Here is a 15,715-nt window from a genome sequence, read left to right on the forward strand (position 1 = left end):
GCCCCATTTCTGGCTTCACCCCTTCACCGGTGTTGAATCCCAAGCATCCCTAGATCTCCCTGCCCCTCCTCCTCTCGTGGAGACTATCTCCAGGCCTGGCCTTGCATTTTATCTTCCGGTGCCCTTCCCAGAGGTGGCGGCTGCTATTGAATATCAACCTCTACTCCCAGCCCTGGGAGGGTGTTGGGAGAGACTAGGATGACAAGTGATTGAAACTATTATTTGGGGCAGGTCCCATGCTTAGTCTGGATGACCTGAAGGATCCATCCCCTCTTGGCTTCCAACCCCCACCCTCACCCTCTGGAGGGTAGCTCAGCCCCTTCCTTATCTCTCCCTGCTCAGCCTCAGGGTTTGGCAGGGTGGGGGGAGGCCGGAGGAGTAGGGAAAAAGAGGGAGGGGAGCTCCCAAATGTGCTGCTAGGGAGGGGCCTGGTGACAGGGAGGGTGGCAGGGATCGGGAAGCCTCGGGGACGTGGGAGAAGGGGTTCCAAGCTGAGCCTCCTGGGCTTTGGGCAGGGGCACTGGAGCTGAGAAGGGCAGAGGCATGCTGGGAGGGAGGCTGCTTGCTGGGTTACCTTCAGGATAGAGGGAAGCCCAGATTCTCCAGGGGCGAGAGCCTCATCTAACAACTGGCCACAGGAAGCCATGGTTAATTCAGTCTCAACTGAGAAACAAAGTGGGTCACAAGGGTCTGCCTACGGGTTATGTAGTGCCTGGATGGTACCGATGAACTGCCTGCAGGGTGGTGGACCATATCACAACCTCCGTATCACAGTGTCAGACAGCGGGGTGGGGTGCCTCACCCGGCCGCATGCCCCAGCTCGCCCTTAGTGCCGCGACATGCCACGGAGCCGCTGCCCCATGTCGTGAGGCATTAATGGGCGACAGGAGAGGCGGCCAGGAGATCACCCCATGTGGGCATCCCTGTGGTGCACTGCCTCCCACGGTGACCACACCCATTCCAACCGGCCCCCACCCGTCCCCATCAGGGCACAGGCTGCTGGGAGAATTAGGGGCTGCTCCTGCTGTCTCCGGGGCGAAGCGACAGTGACGGCAGGCGGCCCCTCCCCGCTGCCCTCCCCGCTGTCCTCCCTATGCCCTGAATCTGTGCAATATGCTCCCTTTCTCAGGCCCTTCTCTCCCCATCACCAACTTAATTCCTTAATTCCCGCTGGAGATAAGCGGATCTTTCACTGCAATTTATTGTTAATCCAAAGGAAAACAGGGTTCGGAAGGGGTGAGGTGGAGGTGGGGAGGCGTGAAGGCAGCCGACCCACTGTGCCAACTCCCGGATCCTAGGGTGGTTGTAGTGGCTGGGGAATCCTAGGCCAAAGTCCTCGGGCAGGGCAGCCCGTATTTGGGGCATCCCACCGGCCACCGGGGATCGAGAGAGCCTGGTTCCATGGAGCGCACCTAAGATGGGAAAGCGTGTCAGACCTGGTCAAAAGCACTCGTGGGAGAGAAAACTGAGAGCTGGAGACCCTCTTTAATGCCTGGAGTATATCACGTGCAAGATCAGATGTGCTCCACACGATTCCAAGTGGGCAGAAGCAGGATTAATGGGTGGGAGCTTCAGGCATGCAGACTTCAGCTCCGTGCGAGGAAGAATCTGGGGCAGTGAGAGCTGTAGGGGCATCCACGTAGGGTGGTGAGTTCCCCATCATTGGAGGTATTCATGCTGAAGCTGGATGTTCAACCAGCTGGTGGGGATGCAGTTGAGGGGTTTTAAGAAGGATCATTCGACTCTCCTTCCAATGCCAGGTTTCTCCTGACTTACCCAGTCCATCCTCCACAGGGAAGGGAGTTATCTTCCCCTGCAGGGAAGGGAGGTACCCTCAGCTGATAGCTGGGAGGCTCTTTTTGGACCCGAGGATGGGAGGGGAGGGGAACGCATAGGCTCAGAAATTTAACCCGCCTGCAAGGGGGCAGGAGAACGCACTCCTGTTCCTAGCCCCTTCACAGCCCAGCAGGGAAGGCTTAGGAGGAGTGATAGGTTTACTTGGGCCGACCCTACAAGGCCCGGCTCCTTCTCTCCATCTCCCAGCCAGGCCACTGTCCTGTGGCCACTAAGAGAGGGCACCCTCAGCTGTCACCTGCTGTGTGTCAGGTCAGAGGGCAGGTGCCGTCCCCTGTTAGGCCAAGTTGAGGAGTGACAGGAACCCAGCCGAGGGACCCCTGCGGTGTGCTGGGCCAGGCTGCCCGGTCCCAGGGAACGGTCCCTCCCCTCGATGGAGGCTCCCCGGGCCAGCAGCAGCTAACAATAACCAAGTGGTGTGCAGGCTCGCTCTGGAGCAAGCACTGTGTTCATCACACCACATGCATTATTTACCTTTTCTAAACCTCTCATCATCACATCCCTGCTTTCCAGGGAAGGGAACTCAAGTTTAGAGGAGACGAGACCCAGATACGCGTGAGGGCGCACGTAAGTGATAAGAGAGGGGGACCACGTGGTTCCAATGCAGCCGGTGGGTTCAATTTGCTGGGGAGGAAACAGTCAAACCAGTTGTTTGCGATCCTATAGACAAAACAATTATCCAAGATTGACCTTCTGCATTCTCTAACTGGCGGCTGGGGGGCAGTGCAGACCCTGCCTCTGACGGTTATGGTCTTTGATTGCCTGCCTCTTCCCCCCACTTCCTGCCCCTGCCCCCCAGTATCCAGGCTCTGCCCATTCCCCTCCCCCAGCCGGGGGAGAGCCCCCTGCCTCCGTGGGGGAGAAGATGGCAATCAGAGTCTAATAGGGAGCGCACGCGCACGCACACACACACACACACACACACACACACACACACACACCATAAACCTCTCTCATACACACACAGAGGACATAAAAACACTTGTAAAGAAACACATAAAGCAGCACAAATTATCATTACAGCTCGAGCTGTATACACAAGTGCCGAGGGGGTAGAAGTGATGGAGTGAGAAGGTGGGAGAGAATTGAGCCATTTCCTGGGCAGGATGTTTCTGAGTCGGGGGGGGGGGGGGGCAGGGGGCGCTGGTCCCCAGAAAAGTGCCCTGGTGGCTCTGTCTGCCCCTCCTCCAGGCTCTCTGGGAGGAAGGGGGAGCCACAGAGACTCTTCCCGATTATCGCTGCCACAGTGCCAAGAGGTGGGTCCTACAGACGTTGCGGCCTCCCTCCCCCATTGCCACCCCCTTGGTAGGGGCAGGGAGGCCCATCATCTGACTCTGGGGAGGTGACTCAGGTTGGGAAGGGTGCCGGGCGGGCTGGGGCAGGCACGGGGAGCAGGGGGCTGTTGCCTAAGTTCCCCAAAGGCCCATCCATCAGCCGAATGGAGATAATCAGAGTGCTCAGCCGGCCCAGGACACTGATTACTCTCTGGGCACCATAAACACAGGGAATAAATCTGGGAAGGGGCTGGGTAGGAAGGCGGCTCGGTAGCAGGGCTGGCCACCCTGCCTGGGAAGGGGGAGGCAGCCCATCCATCATTCTGAGAGATGCAGCTATCTAGGCCAATGAGATGGAGGACAGTTCGGGGGGCGGGGGAGGTGGGCAATCATAATAAAATAATCCGGTGCAGCGTGGCTGCTGTGCTCTGATCTTATATACACTCAGGAGGAGGCTGTCCCTGCCCCTGCCTCAATTTTTACCCAGTAGCCACCGCAGGAAGCTTCTGCCACTGACACCAAACTCTCGGAGGACATCTGGCCCACAGGGTAGAGAAGAGGGGCGCGGAGGTGGTGTGGCTTGAGAGTGCGGCTGGGCATCCGCGGGCCCAGGGCAACGCGGGTCCCTTGGTGCCGACAAAGGGCGCTCCTTAGGTTTGGATGGGGGCCAGGTGGGTCCGGGGCCCTCCCATCCTACTATTCCTTCCAAGCACTTCCTGGGCGCCGGGCAGATTCCGGGCCCAGGAACCAATCGCATAGCGCTGGCCTGTGTCTGGGCCACAGAGGCCGCGCCGTAATTCAAGCTAACGGAGCATGGATAATCTAGAACAGCAGAGGGTCTAGGAGGAATTTCTCTTTGGCGTCGAAACCTATCAGATGACTGTTTTGCAGCCCAGTTACCCTCCTAATTAAGCAAGTTTGTGAGGCCTGAGTCCACGTGGTGATGTGCGGGGTCAGGGTGTGCCGAGCGGAGCATCGGCCCGGGGTCGATGTGAGCGATCTGGAGGTCGCTTAGTCCTCAGCCACAACGTCCAGAGAGCGTTTTGATTTTTCTGCTCCACGACCCTCTTCCCTGGGATAGTTCTCTAAGCCGGCTCCGTGGCTGCCAGGCCTCTGTCCTCAGCTCCCTGCTCTGAACCTGCCTGGGGCAGAGGAAGCACCGGCCCTTTCATCCCAGGGGATCAAAGCAGCCAGCACAAGTGAACACCCTAAATCCTCCCCACCTCCCCAGGTAGGGGCCCCTCCCTTGCCATCTTTTGGGATCGCTGGGTGAGGGCCTGCGAGACCAGAACCTTCCAGAAGCTTTGGATAGGCACTGGCATAGGATCAGCTTGCTGAGCTGCGGACCCACCCAGGACCAGGGGCTTGCCTGGAAACACCCGCTGCGGATAGTTCCAGGCGGCTTCTTTGGGAGAAGCTGTTACACCTGGCCCTAGTCTCGTCAGTGAAGCATGGGAGGAGCCCCCCCCCTCCCCCCGCAGGTGGCATCAGTGATACCCAGAAGCTCAGGGGATGAAACAGTGATGACATTGAGACATTTCTTTCTAGCAGAGCCACATTCACACTCCCAAGAGAAAACAGGGACTGCAGTGGAATCTACCAGCAGTGCAATGGTTGTTACTTCGAGCACCTGTAACGTATCCAAGGACACAGTAATGACCACCGAGACTCTGATGATGGACACTAATAACCTCACCTGCTCCAGGGCCGCGCCAGGTTATTCCTGCGCCATCAAAGGGAGCAGGGGGCGCCGAGCGATATACGAGGGTGGTGGGCATCCCGGACGCAGGGTCTTGTGTTAGTCCAGGGGTGGTAAGCCGTCTTTCTCCGTCACCCATCCACCCAGGAGAGAGGCCGCTTAGCTAAGCGGTATGATCATGGACACTGGGCCCGACTTCCTGGATCTGAATCCCGGCTCTGCCACCTAGGAGCTGTGGGACCACGGGCGGGTGGCCTAACCTTTGCCTGGGCCTCATCTTTCCACGTGTGAAAAAAGAGAGAAGGACCCTCTACATGAGTGGTAATGAAGATTAAGTCGGTGATTACATGTGAGGTGTTTATAACAGTGTCGGGCACCCGAGAAGTCTCAATATAAAGTTTGTTATCAGCACCATCGTCATCAGTTGCCCAAACAACCAACCATGTATCCACCTGGCCCACGATGTGGCCAAGCCTGTACTAGGCCCCGGGGACACCGAGATCCATCAGCAGTGGACTTGTCCTTTTGGAGCTCTTGGTCTTGGGGAGAAGAAAAACTCCAGGCTCAAATAACAACGCAGCAAGATGCAGAGTGGTTAATGCCATAGGGGGGCATGGAGGAGGCGCCAGGGGGCTTTGAGATGGGAGAGGTTATCCCCAGCTGGGAGAAGGGGTGGGTCACGAGGTTCATGACAGAAGTGGCTCTTGATCTCAGTATTTAGATATGGGAAGGAAGGGAGAACTTTAGGCAGCGGGGGGGGGGGGGGGGGGGGGAGGGGGCGGTGCTGGCATGTGCAAAGGCACTGAGGTGGGAAAACGTGGGACATGAATAGAGGGGTGTGTGGCTGGGTGGGCCTGGCGTGCGGGCAAGGGCAGTGAGAGAGGAGCTAGGGAGGGGTAGCCATCGGATGCTTCTGGGCCTGTGAGTGTCTTTCTCACGTGCACTTTAGGTGTATCCATCCAAGAAGCAGTGTGAGCAGACCGGAGCCAGAGAGCCAGGAGGCAGGGGCTGTGGCAACAGTCCTGCGAACAAGGGCGCTGCTAACAGCCCCTCCCGAGGTGGGGCCCATATCAAGTGGTGGCAAGGCTGGCTTGGCTCTTCTTCTCTAACTTTCTTTGTCCTAGCAGCTGGCAGCATTTGCCCACAAGATACCAGGACTGAGGGAGGGCGTGCTGGGGGCGCTGCTCGGGCCCCAGGCACCAGAGCGCACGGAGGCAGCCTCACCGATCCCCCTTGGGGCCTGCACTCCAGACCGGCTCGAGACTAGGGCCCTACGGCGGAGCCCCAGGAGCTAGTATAGGTCTCTAGTCCCCTTTTCTCCAGAGCGAGGCGGACTCGCGTCTGCCCAAACAGATCGGCCCTCCCAGCTCCGCTGACTCATTTGGCGGGCAAACCAGCTCATGCGCCAAAGCGTGGGCTGGCCTGTGTGACCCTCCATGGAAGCGTACCAAGTGAGCTCGTGTGCGCTAAGAACAAGTTATTGGCGCCTGTCGCTTACTTTTCCTCCACAAGACGGAGGTACCAGGAAGGGGCGAGCTTTCCTTTGCTCTGGTCTTGTTTTTTATGGTGATGACCACTGAGCCCCGGTGGTATTCTGGTGACCAGCAGGTATATGCGGAGGAGTGTAGGAAAAGAGATCAAGATAAAGCGGAGAGGGGAAGGTAGAGGCAGAGAGGAGCCGGGCTGTCGACACGCACTCGACTCTGCTGAGCAAGAAATAATCCCGGCTCTGGTGGGGAGAACCCCATGACGGCACCCAGGCCTCCGTCACAGCAACTGTGGACAAGTTACCCCACCTCAGGGAGCGGTGTGAGACCGGTGAGACCCTGTCCTGGCTGTCAGGTGACAAGAGTGCATCTTCAGGGAGGAAAAATGTTTCCACCGTGGGGTCCCCAGGCCTCTACGCCCACGGGGCAGGAGGATGGGCCAGGATTCTCAAGCCAGGGTGGCCGTGAGGAAGCCAAACTCATCTCTACTGCTGGGATGTGACTCTCAGACCTATGGGTGAGCGTGGGGAGCCGTCCCCTGACCCCAAGGCCCCCCTCCGCAGGATGGTGTTTTGCTAAGCTTCTCAGCCAGCTCGTGCCAGACAAGGCGGGCTCCGATGAAGAGCCCTGGAGGGAGCGTGTGCCTCTCCCCTTCAGGCAGGGGACGGAACTGGGGATTCGAGTGGGCAGGAGGGAACCTGTGTTTCCAGCTTTGGGGAGCACACATTCCAGGACAGGGAACGGGGAGGCGAAGAACTCCATTTAAGCCCACAGATCGAACTCCAACTCCCAATGGGACCTTCGCATGCCCACGGCCACTGGCCTGCTTTGCTTCCTGGGCCACGCCTGCAGCTGTGTCCCAGCGGAGCTACCAGCCAGTGGAACTAATGTCCTCTAATGAGATCCGGGCCAGAGTGGCCGGGCGGGTTTTATTGTCTGTGGCTTGGTAATGAGACTCCTCATAAACTGGGAATGACATTGGGGTCTGTGCAGGCCAGAGCGGGGCGGGGAGTGGCCCAGGAGAGGGAGTCCGCTCTGCCTGCCAAATCTCACCCCTTCCCCTCTCTGTGGCTCTGTCCGTCCGCGTGCTCTCGGAGCACCACTCTCTGCCCCAGTGCCTGCCTGTGCCCTGGGGCTCTGTGCTCATACCTCAGGGCCCTGCCCATGTCTCAGGCTAGATCTCCAGGGGGTGATGCTCTAGCTTCCAGAGGGACACTGTTCTCCCTGGCTTCCCTAGCTGTTCTTGCTGGGCGTGCCGACCTGGGCTCCATGGTCAGCCCCCTCCGGCTGGGCCACCCTCCAACCTATGTCCTCCCCTTTTCCCTCCATTCCCCAGGGAGCTCTGGCTTGTTGTAGGGGGAGAATGGTGGTGGCTGGTGAAGTGAATGGCCGTCTCACCGGACACGTTCTGTGGTGGCCCGGCTCAGCCTCTTCTGTATCCGTCCATCTCAGCCTGTGTCATCTCCCTCATCTACTGGATCTGAAGTCACAAGTTCTGGCACCTGATTTGGCCTCCCTGGCCTGAGATGGGTCAGCAAATTACTAAGCCTGACTCACTTTCCCCATCTGTAAAATGGAAGGGCCAGGAATACCATTCTCACGGGGCTACTGGGAGGATCGGCTGGAGCCACGAGCCGTAAAGAGCGCCACAGACATTTTTATTATTGGTGGCGAAAGGATTCCATCTGCAGCCGGAGAAACTGGAAGAGGGCTTCCTGCCAGTGAGAAGGGGGTGACGCCAGGAGGGATGCTCTATCTGGCTGTACCGTCTTGCCAGATGAGTGGGCTGCTGGAGAGAGGGTCGTGCTGCCCACCCTTCGCCCAAACGTGGAATTTTGAAGGAAGGCAGGGGCTGAGCCCCAGGCCCTCCCTGCCGGCCCCCGGCTTCTACCACAGCTACTCCAGATGTAGCCAGGGAGTGAGGAGGGTGCCGGGGAGAGCCCCTGGTGACACGCTGCAGAGCAAAGACCACACAGCACCTGCTGCTTGTGAGCACATGACCACCGGGGTCGGTCGCGCAGGTGCCTGGAGCCCACCAGGCCACCTGAGCCCCCAGGGGCTGCTGCAGCTCCTGCCCTCGTTTCCAGGCGGGGCTCAATGAGCAGCTCCCGGTTGGCGACAAGGGAAGAGAGGTCAGCACTGGGCAGGCAGCTGAGTGGCTCTTTCTCAAGGGAGTACAAAGTGGCCACTGCCCAGCGGGCAGCTGAGAGGGCGCCGGGACCACTCAGAGGACGGGCGTGGAGAATAGGAGTAGCTGCTACTTTACTGCATGTTTATCACAACAGGCCAGGCGACGAGCTAAGCACTTTTCATACTTTATTGTCCATCTACACTTCGCAACCTCCTCTGGAATCTGTATTAACAGAAACCCATTTTACAGATGGGAAAAACTGAGGCCTACAAAGTAACTTAACCAAGCCCACTCAGCCAGCAAGTAGGAGAGCTGGGATTCAAACCCAGTCCACCTGGCTGCACTCTGCTGTCTCACTATGCTGGGTGGCCACGATGGGGTCCTTCCTAGGCTGCAGGGAGAGGAACCAAGCCGTCTGCCGCTCTCTCTCAGAACTAGGGCCCGAGACCGCTGTTGCCTTGCCCTAGAAGACTGTGAAAGGCACAGATCCCATGAGCCCGGGATGGGGGGATACATACCATTGCTCCCCTCCCCCATTCAAGGATAAACCTTGGGATTATCCACTGCCCTAAAGTAAAGAGTCCGTCATCTGCCACCAAGAAGACTTCTTTGTGTCCTTGTCGGGTCTCTCCTATTGCACTGTGTTCATCTGTCCTTCGGGAACGGGTCAGGGTTCAGGTGCTAGGCTTGATGTGTTTTCTTCCCACCTCTTCCCTCTCCCCACCTCCCAGATCAGCACAATCCAGAGTTTCAAGGGTTAACTGGACTAAGGGGTGTTATCTCCAACTCAGGGCATTCCCTCTGCAAAGTGATCCCTGCTCAGATCTTAAGTTACCTCCTGCCCCCGCCAGCACATCTGCTGCTGGCTCGGCAGACCTGGTCTCTATGGAGAGGGGCGGGCATCGTGGGGGAGAAACACCTGCCAGCCGGTCTTGGGCGCGGGGTCCTGGGTTCCCAGGACAGGCAAAGTTCTTCCCTGCCTCTCGCCCCTCATTCCCTCTAAGGGGGCTCTCCCATTCTGCTGCGCGGAGCCCAGGGTGGTTCCAGGCACATGTATGTTGCCAACCTGAGTACGCCTGTGGCTGGTTCCACAGGGCTATTTTCGTGGAGGACCCAAAGACCCAAACCCACATTCCTGCCCCTTTTAAAATGCCCAGAGTAGGCCACCTTGCTCCTCAGATGATCCCCTTTCCCCCAAGTGTTCACGCAGAAAGTAAAGATGCCAATCAGCAGCTGCAAACCTATCTCCCGGGGCCCCTCCCAGCCTTCTAGGGATCTCGAGAAGCCGCGGGGCAAGCCGGGCCCCAGTCAACACCAGGATCCAGATACCATGTGCCAGGGACACAAGACAGGAAAGCCTCCTTCCTCCCCAGGTGAGCATGCAGAGGCCCAGTGCAACGCCAAGGGCAAGAACAGGAAAAGAAACCAGTGTAAAGGCTTCCCGCTCTCAAAGGACCCAGCAGCCCACCTGGGAAGTCCTAGGTCTCTTCCCAAAATCACCTCTCTGACCCTGTGACATCAACACAGGTCTTATCAAGGCTCAGAGCCACTCACAAAATCCTAGTGGGAAAGACAGAAGACATCAGTTATATGTGAATATACACCTGATATACCGTTACAGCCCTGGTCCCGTGCCGAACCACAGCCACCAGCGCCCAAGACCTCCTTGCCCTCGCGCCCGTGGGTCTGCCCGTGCACAGGGGACTGCAGATCACCGACGCAAGCACACAAAGCCTGGCACGTGTGTGTGCCAACCCACACGGATGGGGAGACGATATGCAGGCCGTCAGAAATGTCACCGCCGGAGCGCCACGGCTGGCTGGTGTCCAGTCTAGTCCGGCACGCGGGCCAACGGTCAGAGTCAAAACAACAACGACGACGACAGTAAAACAGGCGAATACACAGGTACCCCCTCGGTCTGTCTCTCCCCCAGGTGGGAGCCATTCAAGTTACCAGGTTAACCAGGAAAAGACACAATCAGGAAAATCGAAGGTATATTCACACCTCCCTCGGGTGTTTTCTGTTTGTGCCGAACAATGAACGTTAGTCAGCTGCTAAACAATGGCAGTATCGTAAGACGCAGCAACGGGGGCAGACCCTCTGCCCGTGCCCCCGCCCCGCGCCACCCCCTGCCCCCCCCCCCCCCAAGCCTGGCCCACTTGCTCGCTTGCTGAGCCATCGGCACCAGGGTTCTGCTGGCTGGTATGACCGTCCTGGCAGCATTCAACGGGGTCCTGGGTCAGGAAGTGGCTAACGAGTAGGTGGGTTCATTGTGCAAAGCTGAGTGGCTGAGACGGAAACTGGTATCATCATCTTGGCCGGCATCGGGCAACAAGGGACCACCTGTCCCCCTGAGCCACAGATATTCAGGCTCAGAGATGCCTCACGGGCTGCTCAGCCAGGGCTGCGGGGCCCAGGCTCTGCAAGATCTTCTCCTCCCCTCCAGCTTGGACTGTCAGGCCTTGAATCTGATTCTGAGACACTCTCTACAGCGCAGCCTCCAAAGCGGGCCCTGAGATTGCTGTTCGCACGCGCTGTAATCCCCAGGCCGGCAGAATTGGTTTTGCCATAATGTCCTGCCCAGCAAGCCTGAGCACATCACTGTCTGTGAGAAATGGGGAGAGAGGAAAATAGCCCAGCAGCTCCGACACTCGGAGTTTTGAAGGAAACCACCTTCTGCAGGCTCAGTACAGACTGCAGAGAAGGGATGTGCCGCGGGCCCGACAGGTCTTCCGAGGGTGTGCACGACACCTGGGGTGTGTGTTCTCTTTCCAGACAAAAGGTTTGGGGAAGCCAATTAGGGAGGGTGTGGTGTAGGTGGGACACCGGCTCGGTGCACCTGCTTCTAAGGCAGGTTCTCTGCCTCCTCTCCAGGGCTCCTCCTGTCCCTCTTCGGGGGTGTAGTCCCTATGTTCCACTGGCCATCTCCTCTGAGTTGACCTGTAGGAACCACAGACTGTTATCTCTGAAGCTTGAGGGCTTTACCACCCAGCCTGGTAAAGGCTGTGTTGTTGAAAACATACTTCTGTGTTTACACGTCAATAGCCAGATTGAGCGTTTTTATTTTATTTTTTTTAGCCAGGGGGCCATCGCACACACTGGGGGCTGCCCCCACCTGCTTCGCCCCAGAGAGAGGACCTCTCTTTGCCCTCTATGCTCCCTGACACAGCCCAGGAGAACCCAGAAAAGAGCATCCGGCTGGCAAGTCTCCAGAGAGGAGCAACAGAAAGCACTCAGGAGGGAGCGGGCGAGTGGTGGAAAGTGGGGTGTGGGCAGGCAACTTCTGAGCCCCCCAGCCTCCATCCAGTGTCAGAGGGGCACAACCACACCCGCCCACCTCCCTTTGCAGGGGCACAGGGCACACAGGCGGGTGTGCGAGGGAGCCTGGCCAGCGGGGGGATGAATTCTGGCTGCCCCTGATGCCACCCCGGCCATAACAATGACAGTCGACCGAGGAGGGCTTAAGTGCCTGAGTTGTAGTTCTCTGTCTGCCTCCCACCCCTCAATCTGCAGTTTTGGGGAGAGGGGAGTGTCTACACTGAGCCAGGTGAGACTGCCATCTCCCTGACCCCACTTCCTGAGTGGGGTGGAGCAGGGCAGGCTTCCAGCCCCCCAGAGGAGTTAACCACTATGTACCTCAAAGCTGGGGAAGAGAACAAGGAAAGGAATGGAAAAGGGGGTGAGTCCATTCTTTGCCCCCAAGCCTTTCCACTCTTTGTCCGATGGGAATGAGGTTAACCCCTGGTGTGCCAGACCAGCTAGAGCTCCCCAAAAGCTCTCCTTTCCCTAGCATCTGGGTGTGGACACTATGCAATTGAAGGGTTCCCAGAAGCTCACCGCACCCCCCTTCCCGTGGTCAGAGAAGTCCTAGGGCCTAAGCTCTGGCTGGCTTCCCAGGAGGTCCGGTGTGAGAGAAAGACCTCTCACTCACCACGACCACCCTGTGGGGGAAGGGGGGGGGGTCGACTCAGGCCCCTAGAAATGGATAATGCTGCTTGTGTGCCCTAGAACTCCCGCCCCCCACCTAGCAGGGCAGCACCCCACAGGCTGCAGGGGTGGGGGCACCGTGGTGCCGGCCTCCACAAAGTGCTTTTGCTACCATAGGCCATTCAGCCAGATCGGTGGAGCCCTGGCAGTGAGCTGGCGGCAGAAGGGGCATAGAATTGAATGAGGCCAGGTTCCTGCCTTCCAGGGGTACACCCCAGCCCCGGACCTCGGGCAGCCAGGCTCGCCCCCGGGTAACAAACTAGCCCGCGAGTCTGCGGCACCGCTGGCGTCTCCAACCGGCCGCTGCCGGCGGCGCTCCAGATGTGATATTCTTGCCCCATGCGGAGCTGGTCTCTCCCTACTCCGACCCCTTAGCCTAAGGCCAGACCACGTGCTCCAGCCAACCCCCGCCCTCCCCCCACAAAATCCCCCATCTAGCCCGGGCGGGAGGTCTTCTCAGATTTCCTCCCGGAGGGCTGGAGGCACCCCCACCCCCACCCCGACCCCCGCCGGTGTCACCAGCTACCGTGGGAGCCTAGCAGCTTCCCCAGGGACACAAAGGGTTAAACCCAGGCGAGGGGACTCGGTCGGATTTGCCTCCTAAACGCATTTTCCAGTTCATTCCCCAGCACAATACGCCGGGGCCGGTCCCAGCCTCCGCCCCCACCCCACCCGTCAGATGGGCCACCGCGGGCCACCCCAGGGTCGGGCATCGGGTTAACCCCTCGGCCGCCGGCCGCCTCGAGGAAGGACACGCGGGGCAGCCTCGGGAAAGTGGGTCATGCAGCCACCTGGCTGGCACCGAGCCCGCGGCGCTTCCTCCGGGGAGAGCCCCCAAACCCGGCGCGGAGTTCCGAGGCGAAGTCCGGCTCGCGCAAGGCGGGGAGGTTGCGAGCCCGCGCGGCCCGGGCCTCACCCACCGGGATAGGAACCGCAGGTGAGCGAGAAGCTGTCTCTGACGCAGGAGCCGGCTCTCCGCGCCCGCGTGTGGCTGCGTGGGGCGGGAGGGGGCCCGAGCGCGCGGAGCCGTCTGGCGAAGGGGCCGGCGACAGAGACGAAGCCCCCCTGCCATCCTCCAAACCCGCAGCCCACCAGCTCCGAGACTGACGCCCTCCCCCTGGGGCTGTTGTCTCATACCCCGGGACGGCGATTACGGCGATTATTTTGCATTTATGTAACATGCAGTGTTTCCAAACTGCTTCCCGAGCTGAGAGCCGGTTATTAAATAAATAGAACGCGATTACATCTTATTATTTTTGTGAAAAACAGAGCGGAGAAAGTGCTTTCTTGCTACACAGAGACGTGCATCCGACTGCCTCCCTGCAGGGCAGGCTGTGAGGCTTCTCATCCTCTCTTTCTCCGCCGTGCCACCCGCACCCCCCTTACCTAAGCCGTGACCCAACTTTTCTGCCTCCTTCTGCTGCCTGTAACCCAGACGTGCCCGCCATCCAGCTCCCAGCCTCGGGAAGGCATTGGATGGTGGCGGGGAAGGGGGTGGGGGGAGAGTGGAAGGCAGAGGAGGAACGCGCTTACCTGGGAGGAAGAATGCGGTCAAGCCGAGAGCGAGTCCCCACCAGCGTCCAGCGGCGCCCGCAAGCCCCATCCGAGCCATCGGGGTCCGGCGGTCCGGCGAGAGGGGCCGCGAGGAGAGCGCTCCCCGCGCTCCAGAAACCAGTCCGGAAGACGAAGGCCGATCGCTGCCGGCCGCCGGGCGCTCCGAGGATCCAGGTCAGCCGCAGCCGTCGGCCGGGGCGGGGTGGGCTGGGTGGGATCCGCGCGGCCGCAATCCGGGCCCCGGGCCGCCGGCGGCTCAGAGGCTCGGTGGATGCCCGCCGCAAGTTGCACGAGTCATGCCCCCTTCTCCTCCTCCGCTCTCCTCCCCGTGCCGGTCCCCGCCCTCTTCTTCCACGCAGAGCCGGGCTGGGGAGAGGGACCCACCCCCGGCGCGCCCGGCTGCCCGGCTGCGCGGCGCGGGCTCCCGGCCCCCGGCGCGCTCACACCCTCCCGCTCGGCTCCAACTTGCAGGCGTCCATGGCCGGCCGTCCTCCGAGGGCGGCGGGACGAGCCCAGGCGGCGGGCGGGCGGCGCGGTGGGCTCGGGGCCCAGGCGGCGGGCGGGCGGGCGCGCGGCTCGGCTGCTCGGGCGGTGCGGCTCCGCGCGCGGAGGGCGAGCCGGGTGCGCCGCGCGTCCCCCCGCTCCCCGCGCCGCCGCCGCTCGCGCTGCCGGGTCCCGGCCGATCCGCAACAATGTGGAGCTGCCCGGGCGCCGAGTCGCGCCGCGCTCGCCGCTCTCGCTCTTTCTCTCACTCGCCGAGCTCCAGCCTCTCAGCCGCTCTGCCCGTGATGTCAGACCGAGGGGGAGGGGTTAGCGTTAACTCCCTCCTGGCTCCGACGCGCGGCCCGCGCCCGCCCGGCCCCGGCCCGGCCGCGCGCACCTTCCGGCCCCCGGCGGAGGTGGGTCCCGGGCGAGGGCCGTGGGGTCGGCCGCGGCCCGCTGGCTCGGGAGGTGCCCCTTCGGTCGCCTTCCCGCCCGGGCGAGGGCCGGAGGGCTAGCCGCCCTCCTCCTCGCTGACAAAGGGAGGCAGTGACCCCTAGCGGCCGGCGTGGGGGGGAGAAGCCGCTCGGTGGGGGTGGAGTTAAGATGGGGCGGGGGTGGGGGCTGTGGAGGAGCGGGCGTGCAGTATGGAGCCTACTGGATCTGGCGAAGTCCAGCTGAAAGGGCGTCTGCAGGCCCTCTACGCCAGCCTTGGCCCCATTTTACAGATGCGGAAACAAAGGCCCAGAGGAAGGGAAGGCGACTCGCCCAGAGGCACGAGCTTGGACTAGAACCCGAGAGCCAGAGCTCCCCCCACCTCTCCTCTGCATCTCCTGAACGCTGAAGGGAGAGGCAGCTCTGCGGGGACGACCGGAAGCTGCCAGAGAAGTCGGTAGTGGGCATCCGTGGGTGAGATGGGGCCACCGAGGTTTCTGGCCTTTTCTAATCTCCGCCGCTTTTCAGGGGTCTCCTCTCCCGAGACTGAAGCCCCCTCCTCTTCTGAAGTCAGCAGGGAAACCGAGCTCTGCTTCCTTTGCCAGAACCTTGGTTTTGAGTGATTTGCAGAAATCCCGCGAAAGTGACCCATCCAGTCGGTGTCCGCGGCAGGGCAGGGACTCTCCAGTCCATCCCGTTCACCACCCACCGCACTGGGGTGTGTCTGGCTTCCTGCCAAGGGGGCTGGACCTTCCTGGCCCTTGGCAGCCAGAAGCCTGCCCTCTGTGCCTTCTCTGTGGACGTCCTACCCTCG

At 60.5% G+C, this 15,715-nt stretch overlaps 1 protein-coding gene and 1 long non-coding RNA gene across 10 annotated transcripts in view; one reads left to right on the forward strand and one right to left on the reverse strand.

Annotated features, from left to right (window-relative positions):
* The window catches only part of NECTIN1 (nectin cell adhesion molecule 1), a 94,146-nt gene extending 79,626 nt beyond the window's left edge, over nucleotides 1-14,520 (reverse strand). Inside the window, exon 1 of one of the 4 annotated variants that reach the window (XM_019811419.3) lies at nucleotides 13,966-14,513. In XM_019811419.3, coding sequence (XP_019666978.3) covers nucleotides 13,966-14,044 — 79 coding nt within the window. In that variant the 5' untranslated portion in view covers nucleotides 14,045-14,513. Of the gene's footprint in view, nucleotides 1-13,965 lie in introns of all 4 variants that reach the window. The other 3 variants (XM_019811418.3, XM_019811420.3, XM_003992444.6) reach the window with 3 other exon arrangements.
* Nucleotides 14,521-15,085: 565 nt separating this feature from the next.
* Nucleotides 15,086-15,715, forward strand: part of LOC109491827 — an 84,766-nt gene continuing 84,136 nt past the window's right edge. For all 6 annotated transcript variants that reach the window (XR_006586028.1, XR_006586022.1, XR_002736112.2 and 3 more), the window contains exon 1: nucleotides 15,086-15,375. This is a non-coding gene — a long non-coding RNA (uncharacterized LOC109491827). The remainder of the gene's footprint in view (nucleotides 15,376-15,715) is intronic.

The sequence above is a fragment of the Felis catus genome, chromosome D1 (assembly GCF_018350175.1).
Source record: "Felis catus isolate Fca126 chromosome D1, F.catus_Fca126_mat1.0, whole genome shotgun sequence".
Lineage (NCBI taxonomy): Eukaryota > Metazoa > Chordata > Mammalia > Carnivora > Felidae > Felis > Felis catus.